Source organism: Mustelus asterias, chromosome 5, assembly GCF_964213995.1.
Source record: "Mustelus asterias chromosome 5, sMusAst1.hap1.1, whole genome shotgun sequence".
NCBI lineage: Eukaryota > Metazoa > Chordata > Chondrichthyes > Carcharhiniformes > Triakidae > Mustelus > Mustelus asterias.
Window position 1 is genome coordinate 5008482 of NC_135805.1, and position 20350 is coordinate 5028831.

At 46.3% G+C, this 20350-nt stretch overlaps 1 protein-coding gene across 1 annotated transcript in view; it reads right to left on the reverse strand.

Moving 5' to 3' along the window:
- ppp2r5d (protein phosphatase 2, regulatory subunit B', delta) overlaps nt 1-20005 on the reverse strand; it is a 209781-nt gene extending 189776 nt beyond the window's left edge. The window contains exons 1-2 of the mRNA XM_078212139.1: nt 19911-20005; nt 19347-19412 (exon numbers count right to left, since the gene is read on the reverse strand). Of these exons, the coding sequence (XP_078068265.1) occupies nt 19347-19412; nt 19911-19937 (93 nt within the window). The 5' untranslated portion in view covers nt 19938-20005. The remainder of the gene's footprint in view (nt 1-19346; nt 19413-19910) is intronic.
- Nucleotides 20006-20350: the final 345 nt, after the last annotated feature.

The window sequence follows — 20350 nt, forward strand, 5'->3', positions numbered from 1 at the left end:
GCTGATCATGTTGCCCTAGCTAAACTAAAAAAATCCATCTGTCCTTACTGTATGTATATTCCTCTATTCCCTCCCTATTCACGTACCCATCCAGATGCCTCTTAAGTGTTGCTAATATCTAAGGAAGGATGTGCTGGCCTTGGAAAGGGTCCAGAGGAGGTTCACAAGAATGATCCCTGGAATGAAGAGCTTGTCGTATGAGGAACAGTTGAGGACTCTGGGTCTGTACTCTTACAGGATACTGCGAGGCCTGGATAGAGTGGATGCGGAGAGGATGTTTCCATTACACTTTGGAAAAAAGAATAGAGGCATGGACTATTTTCTAAACGGTGACAAAATTCATAATGCTAAAGTGCAAAGGGACTTGGGAGTCCTAGTCCAGGATTCTCTAAAGGTAAACTTGCAGGTTGAGTCCGTAATTAGGAAAGCAAATGTAATGTTGTCATTTATCTCAAGAGGCTTGGAATACAAAAGCAGGGATGTACTTCTGAGGCTTTATAAAGCACTGGTTAGGCCCCATTTGGAGTACTGTGAGCAATTTTGGGCCCCACACCTCAGGAAGGACATACTGGCACTGGAGCGGGTCCAGCGGAGATTCACACGGATGATCCCAGGAATGGTAGGCCTGACATACGATGAACGTCTGAGGATCGTGGGATTATATTCATTGGAGTTTAGGAGGTTGAGGGGAGATCTGATAGAAACTTACAAGATAATGAACGGCTTAGATAGGATGGACGTAGGGAAGTTGTTTCCATTAACAGGGGAGACTAGGACGCGGGGGCACAGCCTTAGAATAAAAGGGAGTCACTTTAGAACAGAGATGAGGAGAAATTTCTTCAGCCAGAGAGTGGTGGGTCTGTGGAATTCATTGCCACAGAGGGCTGTGGAGGCCGAGACGTTGAGCGTCTTCAAGACAGAAATTGATAAATTCTTGATTTCTCGAGGAATTAAGGGCTATGGGGAGAGAGCGGGTAAATGGAGTTGAAATCAACCATGATTGAATGGTGGAGTGGACTCGATGGGCCGAATGGCCTTACTTCCGCTCCTATGTCTTATGGTCTTATTAGTAGGAAAAACTAGAACCAGAGGGCACAACCTCAGGCTAAAGGGATGATCCTTTAAAACAGAGATGAGGAGGAATTTCCTCTGCCAGAGAGTGGTGAATCTGTGGAACTCTTTGCTGCAGAAGGCTGTGGAGGCCAGGTCATTGAGTGTCTTTAAGACAGAGATAGATAGGTTCTTGATGGATAAGGTGATCAGGGGTGTGGGGAAAAGGCAGGAGAATGGGGATGAGAAAAAAAAAATCAGCCATGATTGAATGGTGGAGCAGACTTGATGGGCTGAGCGGCCTAATTCTGCTCCTATGTCTTATGGTCCGATGTGTCTGCTTCCACCACCTCCTTTGGCAGCACATTCCAGGCACCCACCACACTCTGCGTGGAAAAACTTCCCTGCACATCTCCCTTAAAACTTTCCCCCTCTCACCTTGAACCGGTGTCCCCATGTAATTGACACTTCCACCCTGTGAAAAAACTTCTAACTATCCACCCTATCTATGTCTCTCAATGTGTAGACCTCTATCAGGTCTCCCCTCAGCCTCTGTCTTTACAGCGAAAACAATCCTAGTTTATTCAACCTCTCCTCATAGCTGACACCTTCGAGACCAGGAAACATCCTGGTGAACCTTCTTTGCACTCTCTCCAAAGCTTCAACGTTCTTCAGGTAGTGTGGTGACCAGAACTGCACGCAATGCTCCAAATGTGGTCTAACCAAGGTTTTATATCGCTGCAACATGATTTCCTAACTCTTGTACTCAATGCTCCAGCTGATGAAGGCAAGCATGCCATGTGCCTTCCTCATCATCTTGCTTACTTGTGTTGCTACATTTCCGGGACTGTAACCTGCACACCCAGATCCCTCCAAGTTAATGTTTGTTCCTAAGGGTTCTGCCATTTGCAGCACAATTCATACCTAAATTTGATCCTCCAAAATGCATCACCTCGCATTTCAGATGAAACTTCATCTGCCACCTCTGTGCCCAAGTCCTGTTGCATCCTCTGACAATCCCCAGCACTATCAGCAACTCCTGCACATCTGCAAACTTGCTTAACATTCCTTCACATTTTCATCTATATCATTTATGTATATAATAAACAATAAGTGTCCCAATACTGATCCTTATGGTACACCTCTGGACACTTGCCTCTAACCACTCAAACTCTACCACTGCCCTTTGCTTCCTATTTTACCAAGCTAGTTTCGGATCCATCTCACTAAGTTTCCCTGCATTCCTTAATCTTCTCAATCAAATCGGTCTCCCATGTGGGACATTGTCAAAAGCTAAAATCCATAGAAACTACATCAACTGAACTTCATTCACTGACACACGGTCATATTTTTGAAAAATTCTAACAAATTTGTTAGGTATGACGACCATCTGACAAATGCTGACTATCCCTAATTACCCAATGCCTTTCCAAGTGGATGTTAATTCTGCCTGTCATAATTTTCCCCAATAGTTTCCCTATCACTGACACGAGACACACCAATCTGTCATTTCCTGGTCATCTCTACTACTTTTCTTGAAAAGTAGTAGAGGTGAAATGTGGAACCACATTAGCCATCCTCCAGTCCTCTGGCATTTCCCCGTGACCAGAGAGGAATTAAAATGTGTCCAATCCCCTATAATTTCCTACCTCACCTCCCACAGCAGTCTGTCTAAGAGATCAAGGGATATGGGAAGCAGACAGGAAAATAGGAGTTAAAGTTCAAGAACAGCCTTTATCATGAATGATAGAGCAGGATGGACAAGACATGCGGTCTACTCCAAATTCAGATCATGGTAAAACTGTACGAAAAATGACGGACCAGTAGGTTGTACACTTTGGCGAGGAGGATGTTACACGTCAAGATGAACACTAAGCTCCATTCTCTTGGGAAACAGCCAGATGGAATTCAACTTCAACATTACCTTCCTTAGTACTGAAATCCTACAAAAATCTGTTCAACAGAACTGTGAAAATTCAAATCGCACTCCAGCATTTGCATTCCAGATTTCCACTAACCTGCACGTGAAAGAAAATGTCTCCTTTTGTTTCTAAATGACCTACCTTTAATTTTCAGCTTGTGTGCCTTTGTCTGGATTCCCACACCAGAGATCAAGTATCACTGAATTTATTAGGGATTTATGCACGTACACAGAGTCAAGAGCACAGAATGTACTCTTGAGAAGGGGACTTTAACATCCATCATCTGGGAGTGGCTTGGTAGCAACATTAAAAGCCAATCTTGAAGATCATATCTGCCAGAGTAGTATACATTCAGAACAGATCCAGTAGCTCCAATGCAATGGACCATGAGCAGAATTGTACTGCACTACAGACCTGCAATCTTATAGCCTAGCATATCCTTTACTTTACAACAGAGCATACCAACAGCATACCTAAAAATGGGGTGCCAACCTGGTGAAGCCAGAACACGGAACTACATGCATGTCTTGTTGCTGCAAGTTCCACATTCTAAACACTTTCTGGATAAAGAGGTTTCTCCCAAATTCTGTATTGGATTTAGTGACCAATTATGCTGAACTTGCAATTATTAAGAAAACATGGAAGTGCAGTTAGCTAAGCTGTGAAGTTTCACATTTACTGGCTGTCTGAATTAGCCATTAGCAGCTGAGCAATACAATAAGGCTGAATTCTTGCACACTAGTGAGAATAAAGTTGTTCGGAATCTACTGCTGGCAAGTTAAAATCTGGCACGTTTGCAATGATTTCAACAGTTAGTTGGTGGTGACTGTAGGTCTTTTATTTTGAATGGTGAGCTAAAATTGTCTCCGCATCTCTATTTATCTTATGGGCTTGTAAACCTTTCCCAGGCAAAAGTGAATGAGGCTGACTGACATCCAATTCTCTGAATTAAAAAAACACATTCTCCACTAACTTGGGATCTCATCAAGTATGGTAATTAAACGCCAAATCGTCATACCAGCTTACTGCACTCTTTGCCAAATAACACATTGAACAAAACCAGATCCACAAGCAGAACACATTTTAAATAGCTCCTGGAAATGACCAGTTTTGCTCTCATTTTCTGTTCAGCCCAAAGGCCAAACAGGTCATTTGGTCCAGCAATTTCATGCCAGTGCTCCATGGAGTAATCCAGTCAGTTTCATTTCCTTCTTTAATTCCTGTAGCCTTGCAGGTTTAATCTTCAAGTGCCCCATTTCCTTTTGAAATCATGTGGAGATGCCGGCATTAGACTGGGGTGGACACAGTAAGAAGAAGTTTCACAACACCAGGTGAAAGTCCAACAGGTTTATTTGGTAGCACGAGCTTTCGGAGCGCTGCTCCTTCATCAGGTGAGTCACTCTCTCATTGCCTGGCACTTCTCTGACAAATGCTAGCAGGCTGCTTCAGTAACCGGGAAGCTGTTTGCTCTTGTAAACTCTGTTTATAAAATCCAGGATTCAGTATTCCATTTTCTTACCCTACTGCGCACCTTCAATGATGTGTGCATAGAAACTCTGCACTCTCCCACCCCAGGCATGAGCTGAGCAAGGATGTGGATAGTTGCTGAGATGGAAGATAGAGAGAGCTTGTCAATTTTTTTTTGTGCTAAGAAAGTGTAAATTAAGTTTTACTTCTGGTCACCATACATTCAGAAGGAAGCGAGGTCCATGAAAGCAGAGGAGATTTACCAAAATGTTTCCAGGGATTGGGCATGGGTTTTAGCTCCAAGGTTAGGTATAACATAAGGCAGAAAAGGAAAAACTATTCATATTAGCTGATGGTACAAACTAGGGGGTCACAGGCAGAATGTGAGGAAGAACCTGTTTCATGGTTGGTGGTGAATCTTGCTGATCATGAGGAGAATGGAAGGGGAAATGATCAGTGATTTCAAAAGTAAGAAGTTTCGCAACCCCAGGTTAAAGAGAGAATCTAACCTTTGTCATTCAATGGCAAATGTCAAATCCTTTATCTATATACACAGACATCTGAAAAACAAAGCCAAATTCTGAACTTTTTTGAATGGCTATAAAGTTAATGTTCATAAAGCCATGTAATAATGTAACAGAAGTGTTAACATTAAGTAGGGCAAGAAAGAATTGGCAAATAGAGAAACAAGCTAGTATTTGTCGATAGCCAGCCTTGCAATGGAAGTAAACCTAGGCCATCTTATATATGATAGATCTGAACATATCTGAATATCAAAACACATTCAATTCCAATGGGTTTAGATAAAAGGTACTCAACCTGTATTGTCACTGGACTAGTAAACCAGAGATCCAGGCCAATGCTCTGGGGTTAAATCCCACCATGGCAGCTGATGGAATTTAAATTTAATTCATATAATTAAATGGAATATAAAAAGCTAGCTTGGTAACCAAGACAAAATCATCAATTTATGTAAAGACCAGAACAAAGAACAGTACAGCACAGGAAACAGGCCCTTCGGCCCTCCAAGCCTGTGCCGCTCCTTGGTCCAACTAGACCAATCGTTTGTATCCCTCCATTCCCAGGCTGCTCATGTGACTATCCAGGTAAGTCTTAAACGATGTCAGCGTGCCTGCCTCCACCACCCTACTTGGCAGCGCATTCCAGGCCCCCACCACCCTCTGTGTAAAAATCATCCCTCTGATATCTGAGTTATACTTTGCCCCTCTCACCTTGAGCCCGTGACCTCTCGTGATCGTCACCTCCGACCTGGGGAAAAAGCTTCCCACTGTTCACCCTATCTATACCCTTCATAATCTTGTACACCTCTATTAGATCTCCCCTCATTCTCCGTCTTTCCAAGGAGAACAACCCCAGTCTACCCAATCTCTCCTCATAGCTAAGACCCTCCATACCAGGCAACATCCTGGTAAACCTTCTCTGCACTCTCTCTAACGCCTCCACGTCCTTCTGGTAGTGCGGCGACCAGAACTGGACGCAGTACTCCAAATGTGGCCTAACCAGCGTTCTATACAGCTGCATCATCAGACTCCAGCTTTTATACTCTATACCCCATCCTATAAAGGCAAGCATACCATATGCCTTCTTCACCACCTTCTCCACCTGTGTTGCCACCTTCAAGGATTTGTGGACTTGCACACCTAGGTCCCTCTGTGTTTCTATACTCCTGATGACTCTGCCATTTATTGTATAACTCCTCCCTACATTATTTCTTCCAAAATGCATCACTTCGCATTTATCCAGATTAAACTCCATCTGCCACCTCTCCGTCCATCTGGTTCACCACTGTCTTTGGAAAGGAAATCCGTCATCCTTACTTGGTCTGGCCTACATGAGACTCCAGACCGACTGCAACATGGTTGACTCTTAACAGTCCTCGGAAATGTTGAATGCTGGCTTTGCCAGTGACACCAGCACCCCATGAAAGATTAAAGGAGGAATATGATGGAACACTCTCCACTTGCTTGGAATTGTAGGTACCATCCACTTGCAAGACAGAAAGCTAAGAGAAAGGTCAGCTCAGTTAAAGGATGACATTAGAAATCATAGAAACCCTACAGCACAGAAAGAGGCCGTTCGGCCCATCGAGTCTGCACCGACCACAATCCCACCCAGGCCCTACCCCCATATATTTACCCACTAATCCCTCTAACCTACGCATCTCAGGACACTAAGGGCAATTTTTAGCATAGCCAATCAACCTAACCCGCACATCTTTGGACTGTGGGAGGAAACCGGAGCACCCGGAGGAAACCCACGCAGACACGAGGAGAATGTGCAAACTCCACACAGACAGTGAACCAAGCCGGGAATTGAACCCAGGTCTCTGGGGCTGTGAAGCAGCAGTGCTAACCACTGTGCTACCTTGCCGCCCATTAGTACAATAGTGAGAGGAGATCTTTAAGTATCAACATGTAAAATCAGTTTGGGTAGAGATAAGAAAAAGCAAGGAGTATTTTATAGGTTCTCCCAAATGTACACTGTAGGATCAAGTGTACAGAAAGAAAGAAATGGAGGTTATTAAAATAATGAATCATGGAAGATGTTAATCTACATATGACTGGCAAACACACAGAAAATGAGTGTTTTTGGAACAGTTTCTTAGAGCAGCACATCTGGAGCCAACCAGGGGTTTTTCTAGATCTGGTAATAGAAACATAGAAAAACTACAGCACAAAACAGGCCCTTCGGCCCACAAGTTGTGCCGAACATATCCCTACCTTTTAGGCCTACCTATAACCCTCCATCCTATTAAGTCCCATGTACTCATCCAGGAGTCTCTTAAAAGACCCTATTGAGTTTGCCTCCACCACCACTGACGGCAGCCGAATCCACTCGCCCACCACCCTCTGTGTGAAAAACTTACCCCTAAAATTTCCCCTGTACCTACCCCCCAGCACCTTAAACCTGCGTCCTCTCGTAGCAGCCATTTCCACCCTGGGAAAAAGCCTCTGAGAGTCCACCCGATCTATGCCTCTCAACATCTTATACACCTCTATTAGGTCTCCTCTCATCCTACGTCTCTCCAAGGAGAAAAGACCAAGCTCCCTCAGCCTATCCTCACCACTCAATCCAGGCAACATCCTTGTAAATCTCCTCTGCACCCTTTCAATCTTTTCCACATCCTTCCTGTAATGAGGCAACCAGAACTGAGCACAGTACTCCAAGTGGGGTCTGACGAGGGTCTTATATAGCTGCATCATTATCCCCGGACTCCGAAACTCAATCCCTCGATTGATAAAGGCCAGCACACCATACGCCTTCTTAACCACCTCCTCCACCTGCGGGGTCGATTTTAGAGTCCTATGGACCCGGACCCCAAGGTCCTTCTGATCCTCTCCAGTACTAAGAGTCTTTCCCTTTATATTGTACTCCTTCATCCCATTTGACCTGCCAAAATGGACCACTACGCATTTATCTGCCACTTCTCCGCCCAGTCTTGCATCCTATCTATGTCCCTCTGTAACTTCTGGCATCCCTCCAGACTATCCACAACCCCACCAACCTTCGTGTCGTCGGCAAACTTACCAACCCATCCCTCCACCTCCTCATCCAGGTCATTTATGAAAATGACAAACAGCAAGGGTCCCAGAACAGATCCCTGGGGCACACCACTGGTGACCGACATCCATTTAGAAAAAGACCCATCTATACACACTCTCCGCCTCCTTTGGGACAGTCAGTTCTGGATCCACAGGACAGCAGCCCCTTGGATCCCATGCCCTCTCACTTTTTCGAGAAGCCTTGCATGGGGGACCTTATCGAACGCCTTGCTAAAATCCATGTAAACCACATCTACCGCTTTCCCTTCGTCAATGTGTTTAGTCACATTTTCGAAGAACTCCACCAGGCTCGTAAGGCACGATCTGCCTTTGACAAAGCCATGCTGAGTATTCTTGAGTATACTAAACCTCTCTAAATGCTCATAAATCTTGTCCCTCAGGATCTTCTCCATCAGCTTACCAAACACTGAGGTTAGACTCACCGGTCGGTAATTTCCTGGGCTATCCCGATTCCCTTTCTTGAATATAGGAACCACATCCGCAATCCTCCAGCACCTCTCCAGTCTCCATCAACAACACAAAGATCATCGCCAGAGGCTCTGCAATCTCTTCCCTCGCCTCCCACAGTAACCTGGTGTACATCCCATCCAGACCCGCCGACTTATCTATCTTGATGCCATTCAAAGATTCCAGCACAACCTCTTTGTTAAAGTCCACATACTCAATCTTTTCAGTCCACCGCAAGCCCGCAGTACATCCACCCAGGTCCTTCTCCTCTGTGAAAACCGAGGCAAAATACTCATTAAGCACCTCTGCCATTTCTTGTCCCGTACAGACTTTCCCACCTTCACCTTTTATGGGGGACAATACTTGAGAAGAATACATTCTGGATTGAACAAAGGAACAGAACATTTTAGACCTGGTAATGTACATGCCATGAGACGAGACAGGATTCATGAATGACCTCATAATAATTAAGCCTCCAGGTGGCAGTGACTGCAACACAATTACATGTTACATTAGTTTGAGGGTCAGAAACGTGGGTCTAAGAGTGTTATAAATTCAAAGGGCAGAAATTACAGCAGGATAAGGACTCCCATCAAACGGGATTCCAGCTCCCAGGCCAAGGCCCTCACTCTCCCAGCCTCCACTGACCCTGATGGCCAGACCAGCAAGACTGGAACCAGGGCCTTCGCTTTACTGGCCCCAACCTTCTGACCCAGAGAGCTGTGACCTTCTGCAGGCCCAAAGCACTCCCCACACTCCTAAAAATCAACTCCCACTGCTCTCAAACGTTTGAGGGCAGATTTCCACTCCATCTGACGAAGGAGCAGCGCTCCGAAAGCTAATGGTATTTGCTACCAAATAAACCTGTTGGACTTTAACCTGGTGGTGTTACAACTCTTACTGACCTCAGGCAAGGCCTGGGGAGGTGGGGGTCTGCCTTCTAATCAACACCTCTTGACATAGCAGAAACTCGCCAGTGTTGCTCCCAACCTAGAACCTAAAATGCTGCCCCTACTACCTTCGCAGTTATCCTGACAGCAATTTACATCCCACCCCACGCGGATGTGAAGATTGTGCTGAACGAAATATACACCACCACAAACAGCCTTGAGATGAAACATCCAGAAGCCTTGTTCATTGTGGCCGGGGACTTCAATCAGGCTACGATCAAGAGCGTCCTACCAAAGTATCACCAACACATCTCCTGTTCCACCAAAAGCCCACAAACATTCTGGACCACTGCTACACAAATATCAAACATGCCTACTGCTCTATCGCCCACACATACTTTGGCACATCAGACCACAAGGCTGTGCTCCTGCTCCTAAACAAAAACTGAAACAAGAGAATCTGTTAAAGAAAGTCATGCAATGTTGATCTGAGGAAACTGATGATCTCCCACAGGACTGCTTAGAGTCAGTGGACCGGTTAAGCCAGGCAGCGTGCCTTAATGTCTATTGTCTGGTGGCTTGGACACCCATCATTATCCCAACAGGACTCATCTCTAAACTTCGCGGCCTGGGGCTCGGCTCCTCCCTCTGCGGCTGGATCCTAGATTTCCTAACCCACAGACTGCAATCAGTAAGGATAGGCAATGACACCTCCTCCATGATCATCCTCAACACCGGTGCCCCACAAGACTGTCTTCAGCCCTCTACTATACCCCTTATACACCCATGGCTGTGTGGCCACATACCCCTCCAACTCGATTTTCAAGTTTGCTGATGTCACCACCGTAGTGGGTCGGATCTCAAACAATGACAAAACACAGTACAGGAAAGAGAGAGAGAATCTGGTGAACTGATGTGATGACAATAATCTCTCCCGCAATGTCAACAAAACAAAGCAGATAGGCTCCGAAGCGTAGTGGAGTGCATGCCTCTGTCTACGTCAATGGGGGTGAAATAGAAATGTTTGCAAGCTTCAGGTTTTTAGGTGTCCAGAACAACAACAACCTGGTCTCCCCATGCTGATGCTGTAGTTAAGAAAGCCCACCAACGCTTCTACTTTCTCAGGAGATAAGGAAATTTGGCATGTGCGCTTCAACTCTCACCAACTTTCACAGATGCACCACAGAAAACATTCTTTCTGGTTGTATCACAGCTTGGTATGGCTGCTGCTCTGCCCAAGACCGCAAAAAAACTACAAAGAATCATGAATGAAGCCCAGTCCATCACTCAAACAAGCCTCCCAACCATAGACTCTGTCTATACTTCCCGCTGCCTCAGAAAGGTAGCTAGCATAATTAAGGACTCCACGCACCCCGGACATTCTCTCTTCCACGTTCTTCCATCGGGAAAAAGATACAAAAGTTTGAGATCACATACCAGCCGACTCAAGAACAGCTTCTTCCCTGCAGCCATCAGACTTTTGAATGGACTTACCTTGCATCAAGTTGATCTTTCTCTACACCCTAGCTATGACTGTAACACTACATTCTGCACTCTCTCCTTTCCTTCCCTATGTACGGTATGCTTGTCTGTATAGCAAGAAACAATACTTTTCACTGTATACTAATACATGTGACAATAATAAAACAAATCAAAACAAGAGTTGGCTGAAGTGAACTGGAAAATGAGGTTCAGGGCTATGTCAGTAGAGATACATTTAAGGAGTTATTTCACAACACTCAGCAAAAATACATTCAAGCGAGAATGAAAGATTCTTGGAGATGGATCCAACAGAGTCAGAGATCTACAACATAGGCAAGGCCCTTTGGCCCATTTCCTCTGCTCTGGTCCAAAACACCTAATCCCATTTTCCAGCACTTGGCCCATCTGTGACTAGTTTAAGTATTAAACTAAAAGAAAAAGCCTACAATATAGCAAAGATTAGTGGTAGGGCAGAAGATTGGACAGAATTTACAAATCAGAATAACTAAAAAAGGTGAACAGATATTTTGTGCCTGTCTCGACTGTAGAAGACAAATAGCATCCCAGAAATACCTGTAACTCAAGAGGTCAATTACACTAGAGAGAACGATTAGAACTAAAAGCTGACAAGCACTCTGGACCCAGTGGCCTACACCCTAGTGTCTTAAAAAGTGGCTGTGGAAATGGCAGATGAATTGGTTGTAATTTTCCAAAATTTCCTACATTCCAAAAAGGTCTCATTAGATTGGAAAACAGTGAATGTAACTCATCTCTTCAAGAAACGAGAGACAGGAAACCGCAGGCCAGTTAGCCCAATATCAGTCCCAAGGAAAATGCTGGAATCAATCAGTAAAGACGTATTTGCAGGACATTTAGAAAATCATAATGCAATCAGGCAGAGCCAAATGGTTTTGTGAAGGGAAAAATCATGTGGACTAATTTATCAACAGCTCTTTGAAGAAGCGACATGGATAAAGAGGAACCCATAGATGGATTTACAGAAGGTATTTGATCAATTGTCACATCAAAGACGACTTTCTGGTATAAGTGGCAGTATCAGTATGGATAGAAACAGGTGACATAAGAGCAAAAATAGGTCATTCAGTCCCATAAGCCTCTTCCACCATTCAATTAGCTCAACACCATATTTCCCCCCAGTGCAATTCCCATAATCTCTCGATGTCTTTACTGTCTAGAAGTTTATCAATTGCAATCTTGAATATGCTCAATGACTGAGCCTCCACAGCTATCTGGGGCAGAGAAGAAATACCTAAATGGCTTGCCCTTTATTCTGAGACTTGGTCACTCAATTCTAGACTCCCCACTGCAACCAGGGGAAATATCTGTTTTGCATATAACATGTGAAGCACTAGAAGAATGTTGTACGTTTGAATGGGATCACGTCGCACTATTCAAAATGAATGACAGAATATTACAGTGTAGAAGAGGCCCTTCAGCCTATCGAGTCTGCACCGATGCCCAAAGGCCCTGACCTGCTCACCTAATCCCACTTGCCAGCACTTGGCCCATAGCCTTGAATGTTATGGTGTGCCAAGTAATCATCCAGGTACTTTTTAAAGGATGCGAGGCTTCCTGTCTCCGCCCTCCCAGGCTGTGCATTCCAGACCGTCACCAACCTCCGGGTGAAAAGGTTTTTCCCCAAATCCCCCCTGAACCTCCCACCCCTCACTTTCAACTTGTGTCCCCTCATAACTGACCCTTCAACTAAGGGGAACAGCTGCTCCCTATCCACGCCCCTCAATCTTGAACATCTCAATTAGGTCTCTCCTCAGTCTTCTCTGCTCCGGAAAAAACAACAACTGCTAGAGAATACAGGCTCAGTCTCTTCAACTCTCCTCATTAGGACAATCCCATCATCGCCAGGATTAGTCTGGAGAACCCTTGTTGCACTTTGTCAGTGGAAAATATATCCTTCCTTAGGTAAGGAGACCAAATCTGTACACAACACTTCAGGTCTGATCTCACCAAAGGTTCTAGACAATTGCAGCAAGATAAATCCCTTTGCAATGAAGGCCAACATATAATTTACCTTCTTAACTGCTTGCTGCACCTGCTTTCAGTGACTGGTTAACAAACACCAAGTCCCTTTGGACATCAATCAACACTTGCCAGTCTCTCACCATTTAAGAAGTGCTCGGCATTCCTATTTTTCCTAATGAAGTGGATACCTTCACATTGTATTCCAGCTGCCATGTTCGTGCCCACTATCTACCTCCCCTCAAAGCCTCTTTAGAATCCCCCTCAATTCACATTCCCTTCTAGCTTATATCAAAAGCAAACTTTGAAGCATGATGTTTGGCCCCCAATCCAAATACTTCGTAGTCACAACTTGCCAACCTGAGAACCTCAGTTTTGTCCTGTTTTCTGTCGTAAACCTCAATCCATGCCAGTATATTACCTCCAATCTTGTTTACTAATCTCAGGTGGAATCTTGTCAAAAGCCTTCTGAATATTCAAATACCTCACATCCACTGGTTCCTCCTTATCTATTCTGTTAGTTACATCCTCAAAACATCCTTCAAGAAGCTTGACAAATATTATTTCCCTTCCATTAATCCATGTTGCCTACCATTATTTTCTAAGTGTATAGTTATCATACTCTTCACAACAGATTATAGTATTTTCCTAATGTTAAGCTAAGAGATCTGCAGTTTTCAGTTTCTCTCTCCCTCTTTGAATAAACAGTGGGGTTGAGGGTTAGTTAGCTAACAAGAGGCAGAAAGAAGGGATAAATGGGTCATTTTTGGTTTGGCAACCTGTAAGTAATGGAGTGTCACAGGGATCAGTGCTGGAGCCTCAACTATTTACAGTATATCAATGACTTGAATGAACGGTTGCTTACTTATTTGCTGATGACACATGAGGAGAATAAATTGTGAAGACATATAGGTTAACTAAGTAGAGAAAAAGATTGGCAGATGGAGAATGATGTGGGAAAACGTGAACTTGCCCACTTTGACAGGGAGAATAAAAAAGGGCATTTATTGAAATGGAGTGAGATTGCAGAATTCTGTAGAACAGAGGGATCTGGTTCCCCTGGTACATGAATCATAAAAAGCTAGTATGCAGATACAGCAAATGGAATGTTGGCATTTATTGTCAGGGGAATGTGAGCAAAGTAGGGAATATTTGCGACAGTGGGACCACATCTAGAACACTGTGTACAGTTTTGGTCTCTTTCCGTAAGGAAGGACATAATTGCATTAGAAGTCATCCAGAGAAGATTCACTCAACTTAGATTCATTAATGTCCTTTAAGGAAATCTGCCATTCTTACCTGGTCTGGCCTACGTAATTCCAGAGCCACAGCAATGTGGTTCAGTCTGAAATGCCCTCCATGGACAACAAGGGATGGGCAATAAATGCTGGCCATCCAGCGATGCCCATGTCCTACAAATGAATAAAAAAAAGCTGACTCCTGGGATGAAGGGGTTATTGTATGAGGGAAAAGTGGAGCATGTATCCATTGGCATTTAGAAGACCGAGAGATGATCCTGAAAGGACATTTCTCCATCTGGGAAAGGCTAGAACTTCGGGGACACAATTTAAAAAAATAAGGGGTCTCCTATTTATGACGGATGAAAATATTTTCCCTTCTGGGAGCTGTTAATCTGTCGAATTCTCAACCACAGAGCAGTGAAGGCCGGATCGTTTAATATTTTTGGAAGGCTGATTTCAAGAATCAAACAGTTCAGAGTGTGAATTAAGGCTGCAATCAGATCAGGATGATCTTAGAACATAGAAAAAATACAGCACAAACAGGCCCTTCGGCCCACAAGTTGCGCCGGTCATGTCCCTACCTACCTAGGCTTATATATAGACCTACCTATAACCCTCAATCCTATTAAGTTCCACATACTCATTCAGAAGTCTCTTGAAAGACCCTATTGAGTTTGCCTCCACCACCACTGACGGCAGCCGATTCCACTCACCCACCACCCTCTGAGTGAAAAACTTACCCCTGACATCTCCTCTGTACCGACTCCCCAGCATCTTAAACCTGTGTCCTCTCGTAGCAGTCATTTCAGCCCTGGGAAAAAGCCTCCGAGAATCTACCCGATCTATACCTCTCAACATCTTGGTACACCTCTATCAGGTCACCTCTCATCCTTCGTCTCTCCAAGGAGCTCCCTCAACCTATCCTCATAAGGCATGCCAACCAATCTTCTCTGCACCCTTTCAATCATTTCCACATCCCTCCTGTAATGAGGCGACCAGAACTGAGCACAGTACTCCAAGTGGGGTCTGACGAGGGTCTTATAAAGCTGCATCATTATCTCCCGACTCCTAAACTCAATCCCTCGATTGATGAAGGCCAGCACACCATACACCTTCTTAACCACCTCCTCTACCCGCGAGGCCGATTTAAGAGCCTTATGGGCCCGGACCACAAGGTCCTTCTGATTCTCTACAATGCTAAGAGTCTTACCCTTGATATTATACTCCTTCATCCCATTTGACCTGCCAAAATGGACCACTACGCATTTATCCGGGTTGAAGTCCATCTGCCACTTCTCCACCCAGTTGTGCATCCTATCTATGTCACGCTGCAGCTTCTGACATCCCTCCAAACTATCCACAACACCACCAACCTTTGTGTCGTCAGCAAATTTACCAACCCATCCCTCCACTTCCTCATCCAGGTCATTTATGAAAATGACAAACAGCAAGGGTCCCAGAACAGATCCCTGGGGCACTCCACTGGTGACCGACCTCCATTCAGAAAAAGACCCATCTGCAACCACTCTCTGCCTTCTGCAGGCAAGCCAGTTCTGGATCCACAAGGCAACAGCTCCTTGGATCCCATGCCCTCTCACTTTCTCAAGATGTCTTGCATGGGGGACCTTATCGAACGCCTTGCTGAAGTCCATGGAAACCACATCTACCGCTTTTCCTTCGTCAATGTGTTTAGTTACATTTTCAAAGAACTCCACCAGGCTCGTAAGGCACGATTTGCCTTTGACAAAGCCGTGCTGACTACTTTTGAGCAGACTAAACTTCTCTAAATGTTCATAAATCCTGTCCCTCAGGATCTTCTCCATCAACTTACCAACCACTGAGGTTAGACTCACCGGTCGGTAATTTCCTGGGCTATTCCTATTCCCTTTCTTGAATATAGGAACCACATCCGCAATCCTCCGGATCCTCTCCCGTCTCCATCGACAACGCAAAGATCATCGCCAGAGGCTCTGCAATCTCTTCCCTTGCCTCCCACAGTAACCTGGGGTACATCCCATCCGGTTCCGGCGACTTATCTATCTTGATGCTATTCAAAATTTCCAACACACCTTCTTTCTTAATGTCCGCATACTCAATCTTTTCAGTCTGCCGCAATCCTGTAGTACAACCACCCAGGTCTTTTTCCACCGTGAATACCGAGGTAAAGTATTCATTAAATACCTCTGCTATTTCTTCCGGTTCTGTACAGACTCTCTCACCTTCACATTTTATAGGTCCAATTCCTTCACATCTCATCCTTTTACTCTTCACACATTTATAGAACGCCTTAGGGTTCTCCTTAATCTTACCTGCCAAGGCCTTCTCGTGACCACTTCTGGCTCCCCTAATTTCTTTCTTAAGTCCCTTCCTACAAGCCGTATACTCATCTAGATCCCCATCATCACCTAGCTCTCTGAGCCTTTTGTACGCTTTCCTTTTCTTTTTGACTAGGTTCAGCTCAGCTTTCGTGCACCATGGTTCCCTTAACCTACCAACACCTCCCTGTCTCATAGGATCGTTGTCATGCAGAACTCCAGACAAACATTCCTTGAAAGCCTGCCACCTTACTTCAGTACTTTTCCTCAAGAATACCGCCTTCCAATTTACGCCTCTAATCTCCTGCCTGATGGCTTCATATTTCCCCTTACTCCAGATAAACACTTTCCTCGTTTGCCTGATCCTATTTCTTTCCAATGCTAGCGTAAAGGAGATAGAGTAATGATCACTATCCCCAAGATGCTCCCCCACTGAGAGATCCGACACCTGTCCAGGCTCATTTGCCAGTACCAGATCGAGTACAGCCTCCCCTCTTGTAGGCTTATCCACATGCTGTATCAGGAAACCCTCCTGAACACACCGAACACACTCCTCCCCATCCAACTCCCTTACCCTAGGGATATTCCAAATCGATGTTTGGGAAATTAAAGTCTCCCATCACGACAACCCTGTTATTACTACATCTCTCCAGGATTTGTTTCCCCTATCTGCTCCTCAACATCCCTGTTACTATTGGGCGGCCTGAAGAAAACACCCAGCAAAAACATCCTTCTGTCCCCAAGTCTCCGTAATGGCCACCACATCATACTTCCAAGCATCGATCCACACTCTAAGCTCATCCACTTTATTCACTACACTCCTGGCAATAAAATAGACACATCTCAAACCTTTGGTCTGAGCTCTCCCCTTCTCCATCACCCGTCTATTCTCCCTCTTACACTGTCTACAATCCTTCTCTATTTGCGGGCTAACCTCCTCGCTCTCAGTCACCTCATCATGATTCCCTCCCCCCAACCTTTCTAGTTTAAAGTCTCCCCAGTAGCCTTAGCCAACCTTCCTGCCAGGATATTGGTCCCCCTGGGATTAAAGTGCCACCCGTCTTTTTTGTACAGGTCACATCTTACAAAATGGCAGAGCAGACCCAAAAGTCAGTCAGCCCGCCCCTGCACCTAAATCATATATATTGAAATATGCAGTGCAACATGTTGCTAAGTCTCCTTTGACAGCACCTTACAAAGTCACAACCTCCGCCTAGAGGAACACTGATAGTAGACACAAAGGGGCAGCAGCACCGTCAACCTTCTCTCCAAGTGACTCATTTTCTTGACCGGGAACAAAATTGCCATTCCTTCATAGTGCCTGGGTTTTCGCCCAGTGACAATCTCTGGTGGCTCTACACCACATACAATGAAGCAATTCAGGAAGACAACTCAAGATACCTTCTCAAGTGCTATAAAGAACAGGCAATAAACGCTGGCCTTGCCAGCCCCTTAGTGTCAGAGGGACTAGCTAGGGTAAATGCATGGGGTTATGGGGATCAGGCCTGGGTGGGATTGTGGCTGGTGCAGACCTGATGGGCCAAATGGCCTCCTTCTGCACTGCAGGATTCTATGATGGACTTCAGTTACATGGGTAAATTGGTAAAGCTCAAGTGGTTCTCTTTGGGAGAAGACGGACAGCAGATTTAATTGAAGTGTTTAAAATCATGAGGGGTCCAGACAAAGTAGATAGGGAGAAACCATTCCCATTGGTAAACAGGTTAACTAGAAGACACAGATGTGTGCCTGGTAGAACCACAATGGCAAGAAAATATATTTTTAAAAGGGAGTAGCTCAAGTGACCTCAACTTTTGTATCCTTTTCCCGACGGAAGAAGGTGCAAGAGAGAATGTCCGGGGTGCATGGGGTCCTTAATTAGACAGAGTTACTGGGTGGAGGCTGGTTTGAGTGATCGACCCATTGTAGTTCCTTGCGGTCTTGGACAGAGCAGGGGCCATACCAAGTTGTGATACAACCAGAAAGAATACTTTCTATGGTGCATCTGTGAAAATTGGTGAGTCACAGTGGATATGCCAAATTTCTTTAGCCTTGAGAAAGTAGAGACATTGGTAGGCTTTCCTAACTACAGCGGTTGAAGTGACCAGGACAGGTTGTTGGACAGCTAAAAACCGGAAGCTCTTAATGAAGTTTTCTACTTTGCCCCCGTTGATGTAAACAGGAGCATGTCCTCCACTACGCTTCCTGAAGTTGATGGCGATCTCCTGCATTTCGTTGACATTAATGTGTGCATTATCAATCAGAACTACATGGAAAGGGCATGGGAGTGGAACTAGTGGAGTTGCTCTTGCAGAGGACTGGCAGAGCACAACAGAATGGTTACTGCACAAGAGAACATTTTATACGAGATGCAATTAGGATAACTTCTAGAGAACACTAATCCAATATCATAATGTGGACAAATTACCTCCAAATCCCTCAAATATCTTTGGCAGCTATGAATAATCCATGAAGGCAGAATCCTAGTGCAAACATATCTGCTTCACATTTTGAACGCAGCACCTCACCAAAGCAGAAACTGAGGCTTAATCCTCACAACCCAGCCGCCATTATCCGCTCCCCCCCCCCCCCCCCAGCCCCAGAATGCTGGAGCCCAGTGAATAGGAAGTGTTTGGTGCGTTGGGAACCGATTTGAATGCAGTTGCTGGATATGTGGGAGAGGAAGATTTGTGTCAGTGTTCAGGGGTTTCTGCCCCCATGACGGGCTTGATTGTTGCATTCCCCAGTAGGAGGCGATCCATTCACCCCCCCGGGCCCTCCTCCCACACAGCCCAGCCCGGGAGCTGCCCGAGCCGCAGCACTTGCATCCAGACAAAAGGCAGGAGGCGGAGGAAGACCGGGGCGGTGACGGTGGACCGGGCGGGGAGGCGGTGGTGACGAGGGTGGGGCGGCGGGCTGAGGGACGCCAGTAGCCGGCCTTCATTTTTCTTACCTCCTCGGTGCTCTCGGCAGCATCCTTGCCGCCGCTCTTGGAGGTCTTGCTGGATTTATTGGGCTCCTGCAATGGAGAGAGAGAGATCATTACCATCATGTCAGCGCGGGGCGGCTGAGTCAGTGAGTGAGTGTGTGTGGCTGGCCGCAGGGAGGGGGTGTCGGGCACTCCGAGCTGGAGCCACCGCAGGGAGGGGGTTCGTGTCGGGGACTCCGAGCTGGAGCCGCCGCCGCAGGGAGGGGGTGTCGGGGACTCCGAGCTGGAGCCGCCGCAGGGAGGGGGTGTCGGGGACTCCGAGCTGGAGCCGGAGCCGGAGGGAGGGGGTGTCAGGGACTCCGAGCTGGAGCCGCCGCCGCAGGGAGGGGGTGTCAGGGACTCCGAGCTGGAGCCGCCGCCGCAGGGAGGGGGTGTCAGGGACTCCGAGCTGGAGCCGCCGCCGCAGGGAGGGGGTGTCAGGGACTCCGAGCTGGAGCCGCCGCCGCAGGGAGGGGGTGTCAGGGACTCCGAGCTGGAGCCGCCGCCGCAGGGAGGGGGTGTCAGGGACTCCGAGCTGGAGCTTTCTACCTTCTCTTTCTTGCTTTTATTCGGCATTTTCCGTTGCTCTTGCCGCGCGCTCCGCCCGCTTTTTTTCCCTCGACCGCTCGAGCTGCAGGCCGCGCGTGCGCGCAGGCACATACCGGCTGATTGGTTAAACCCGCTGCGGAACCTGTCGCCCATTGGATGGAAAATCCTATCTCGAACGCCATTGGGCAGGCTCTGGGTAGGACGCAGCCCATTGGACAGGTCTCTCAGCGGCTCTGATTGGCTGAATTCCGGTCCCTCGGCGGCTCTGATTGGCTGGATTCCGGTCTCTCGGCGGCTGATAGGTCAGAATTCAGCCAATCAGCGTGGGCTCCACAGCGCTCCGGCTTTTCCCATTGGCGAGTGGCTGGTTCCCCGAGCCTGAGCCCTGAGCAGATTGGACATCATGTCCGCTCAGTCTGTCTGTCGCACAATGGGAGTTT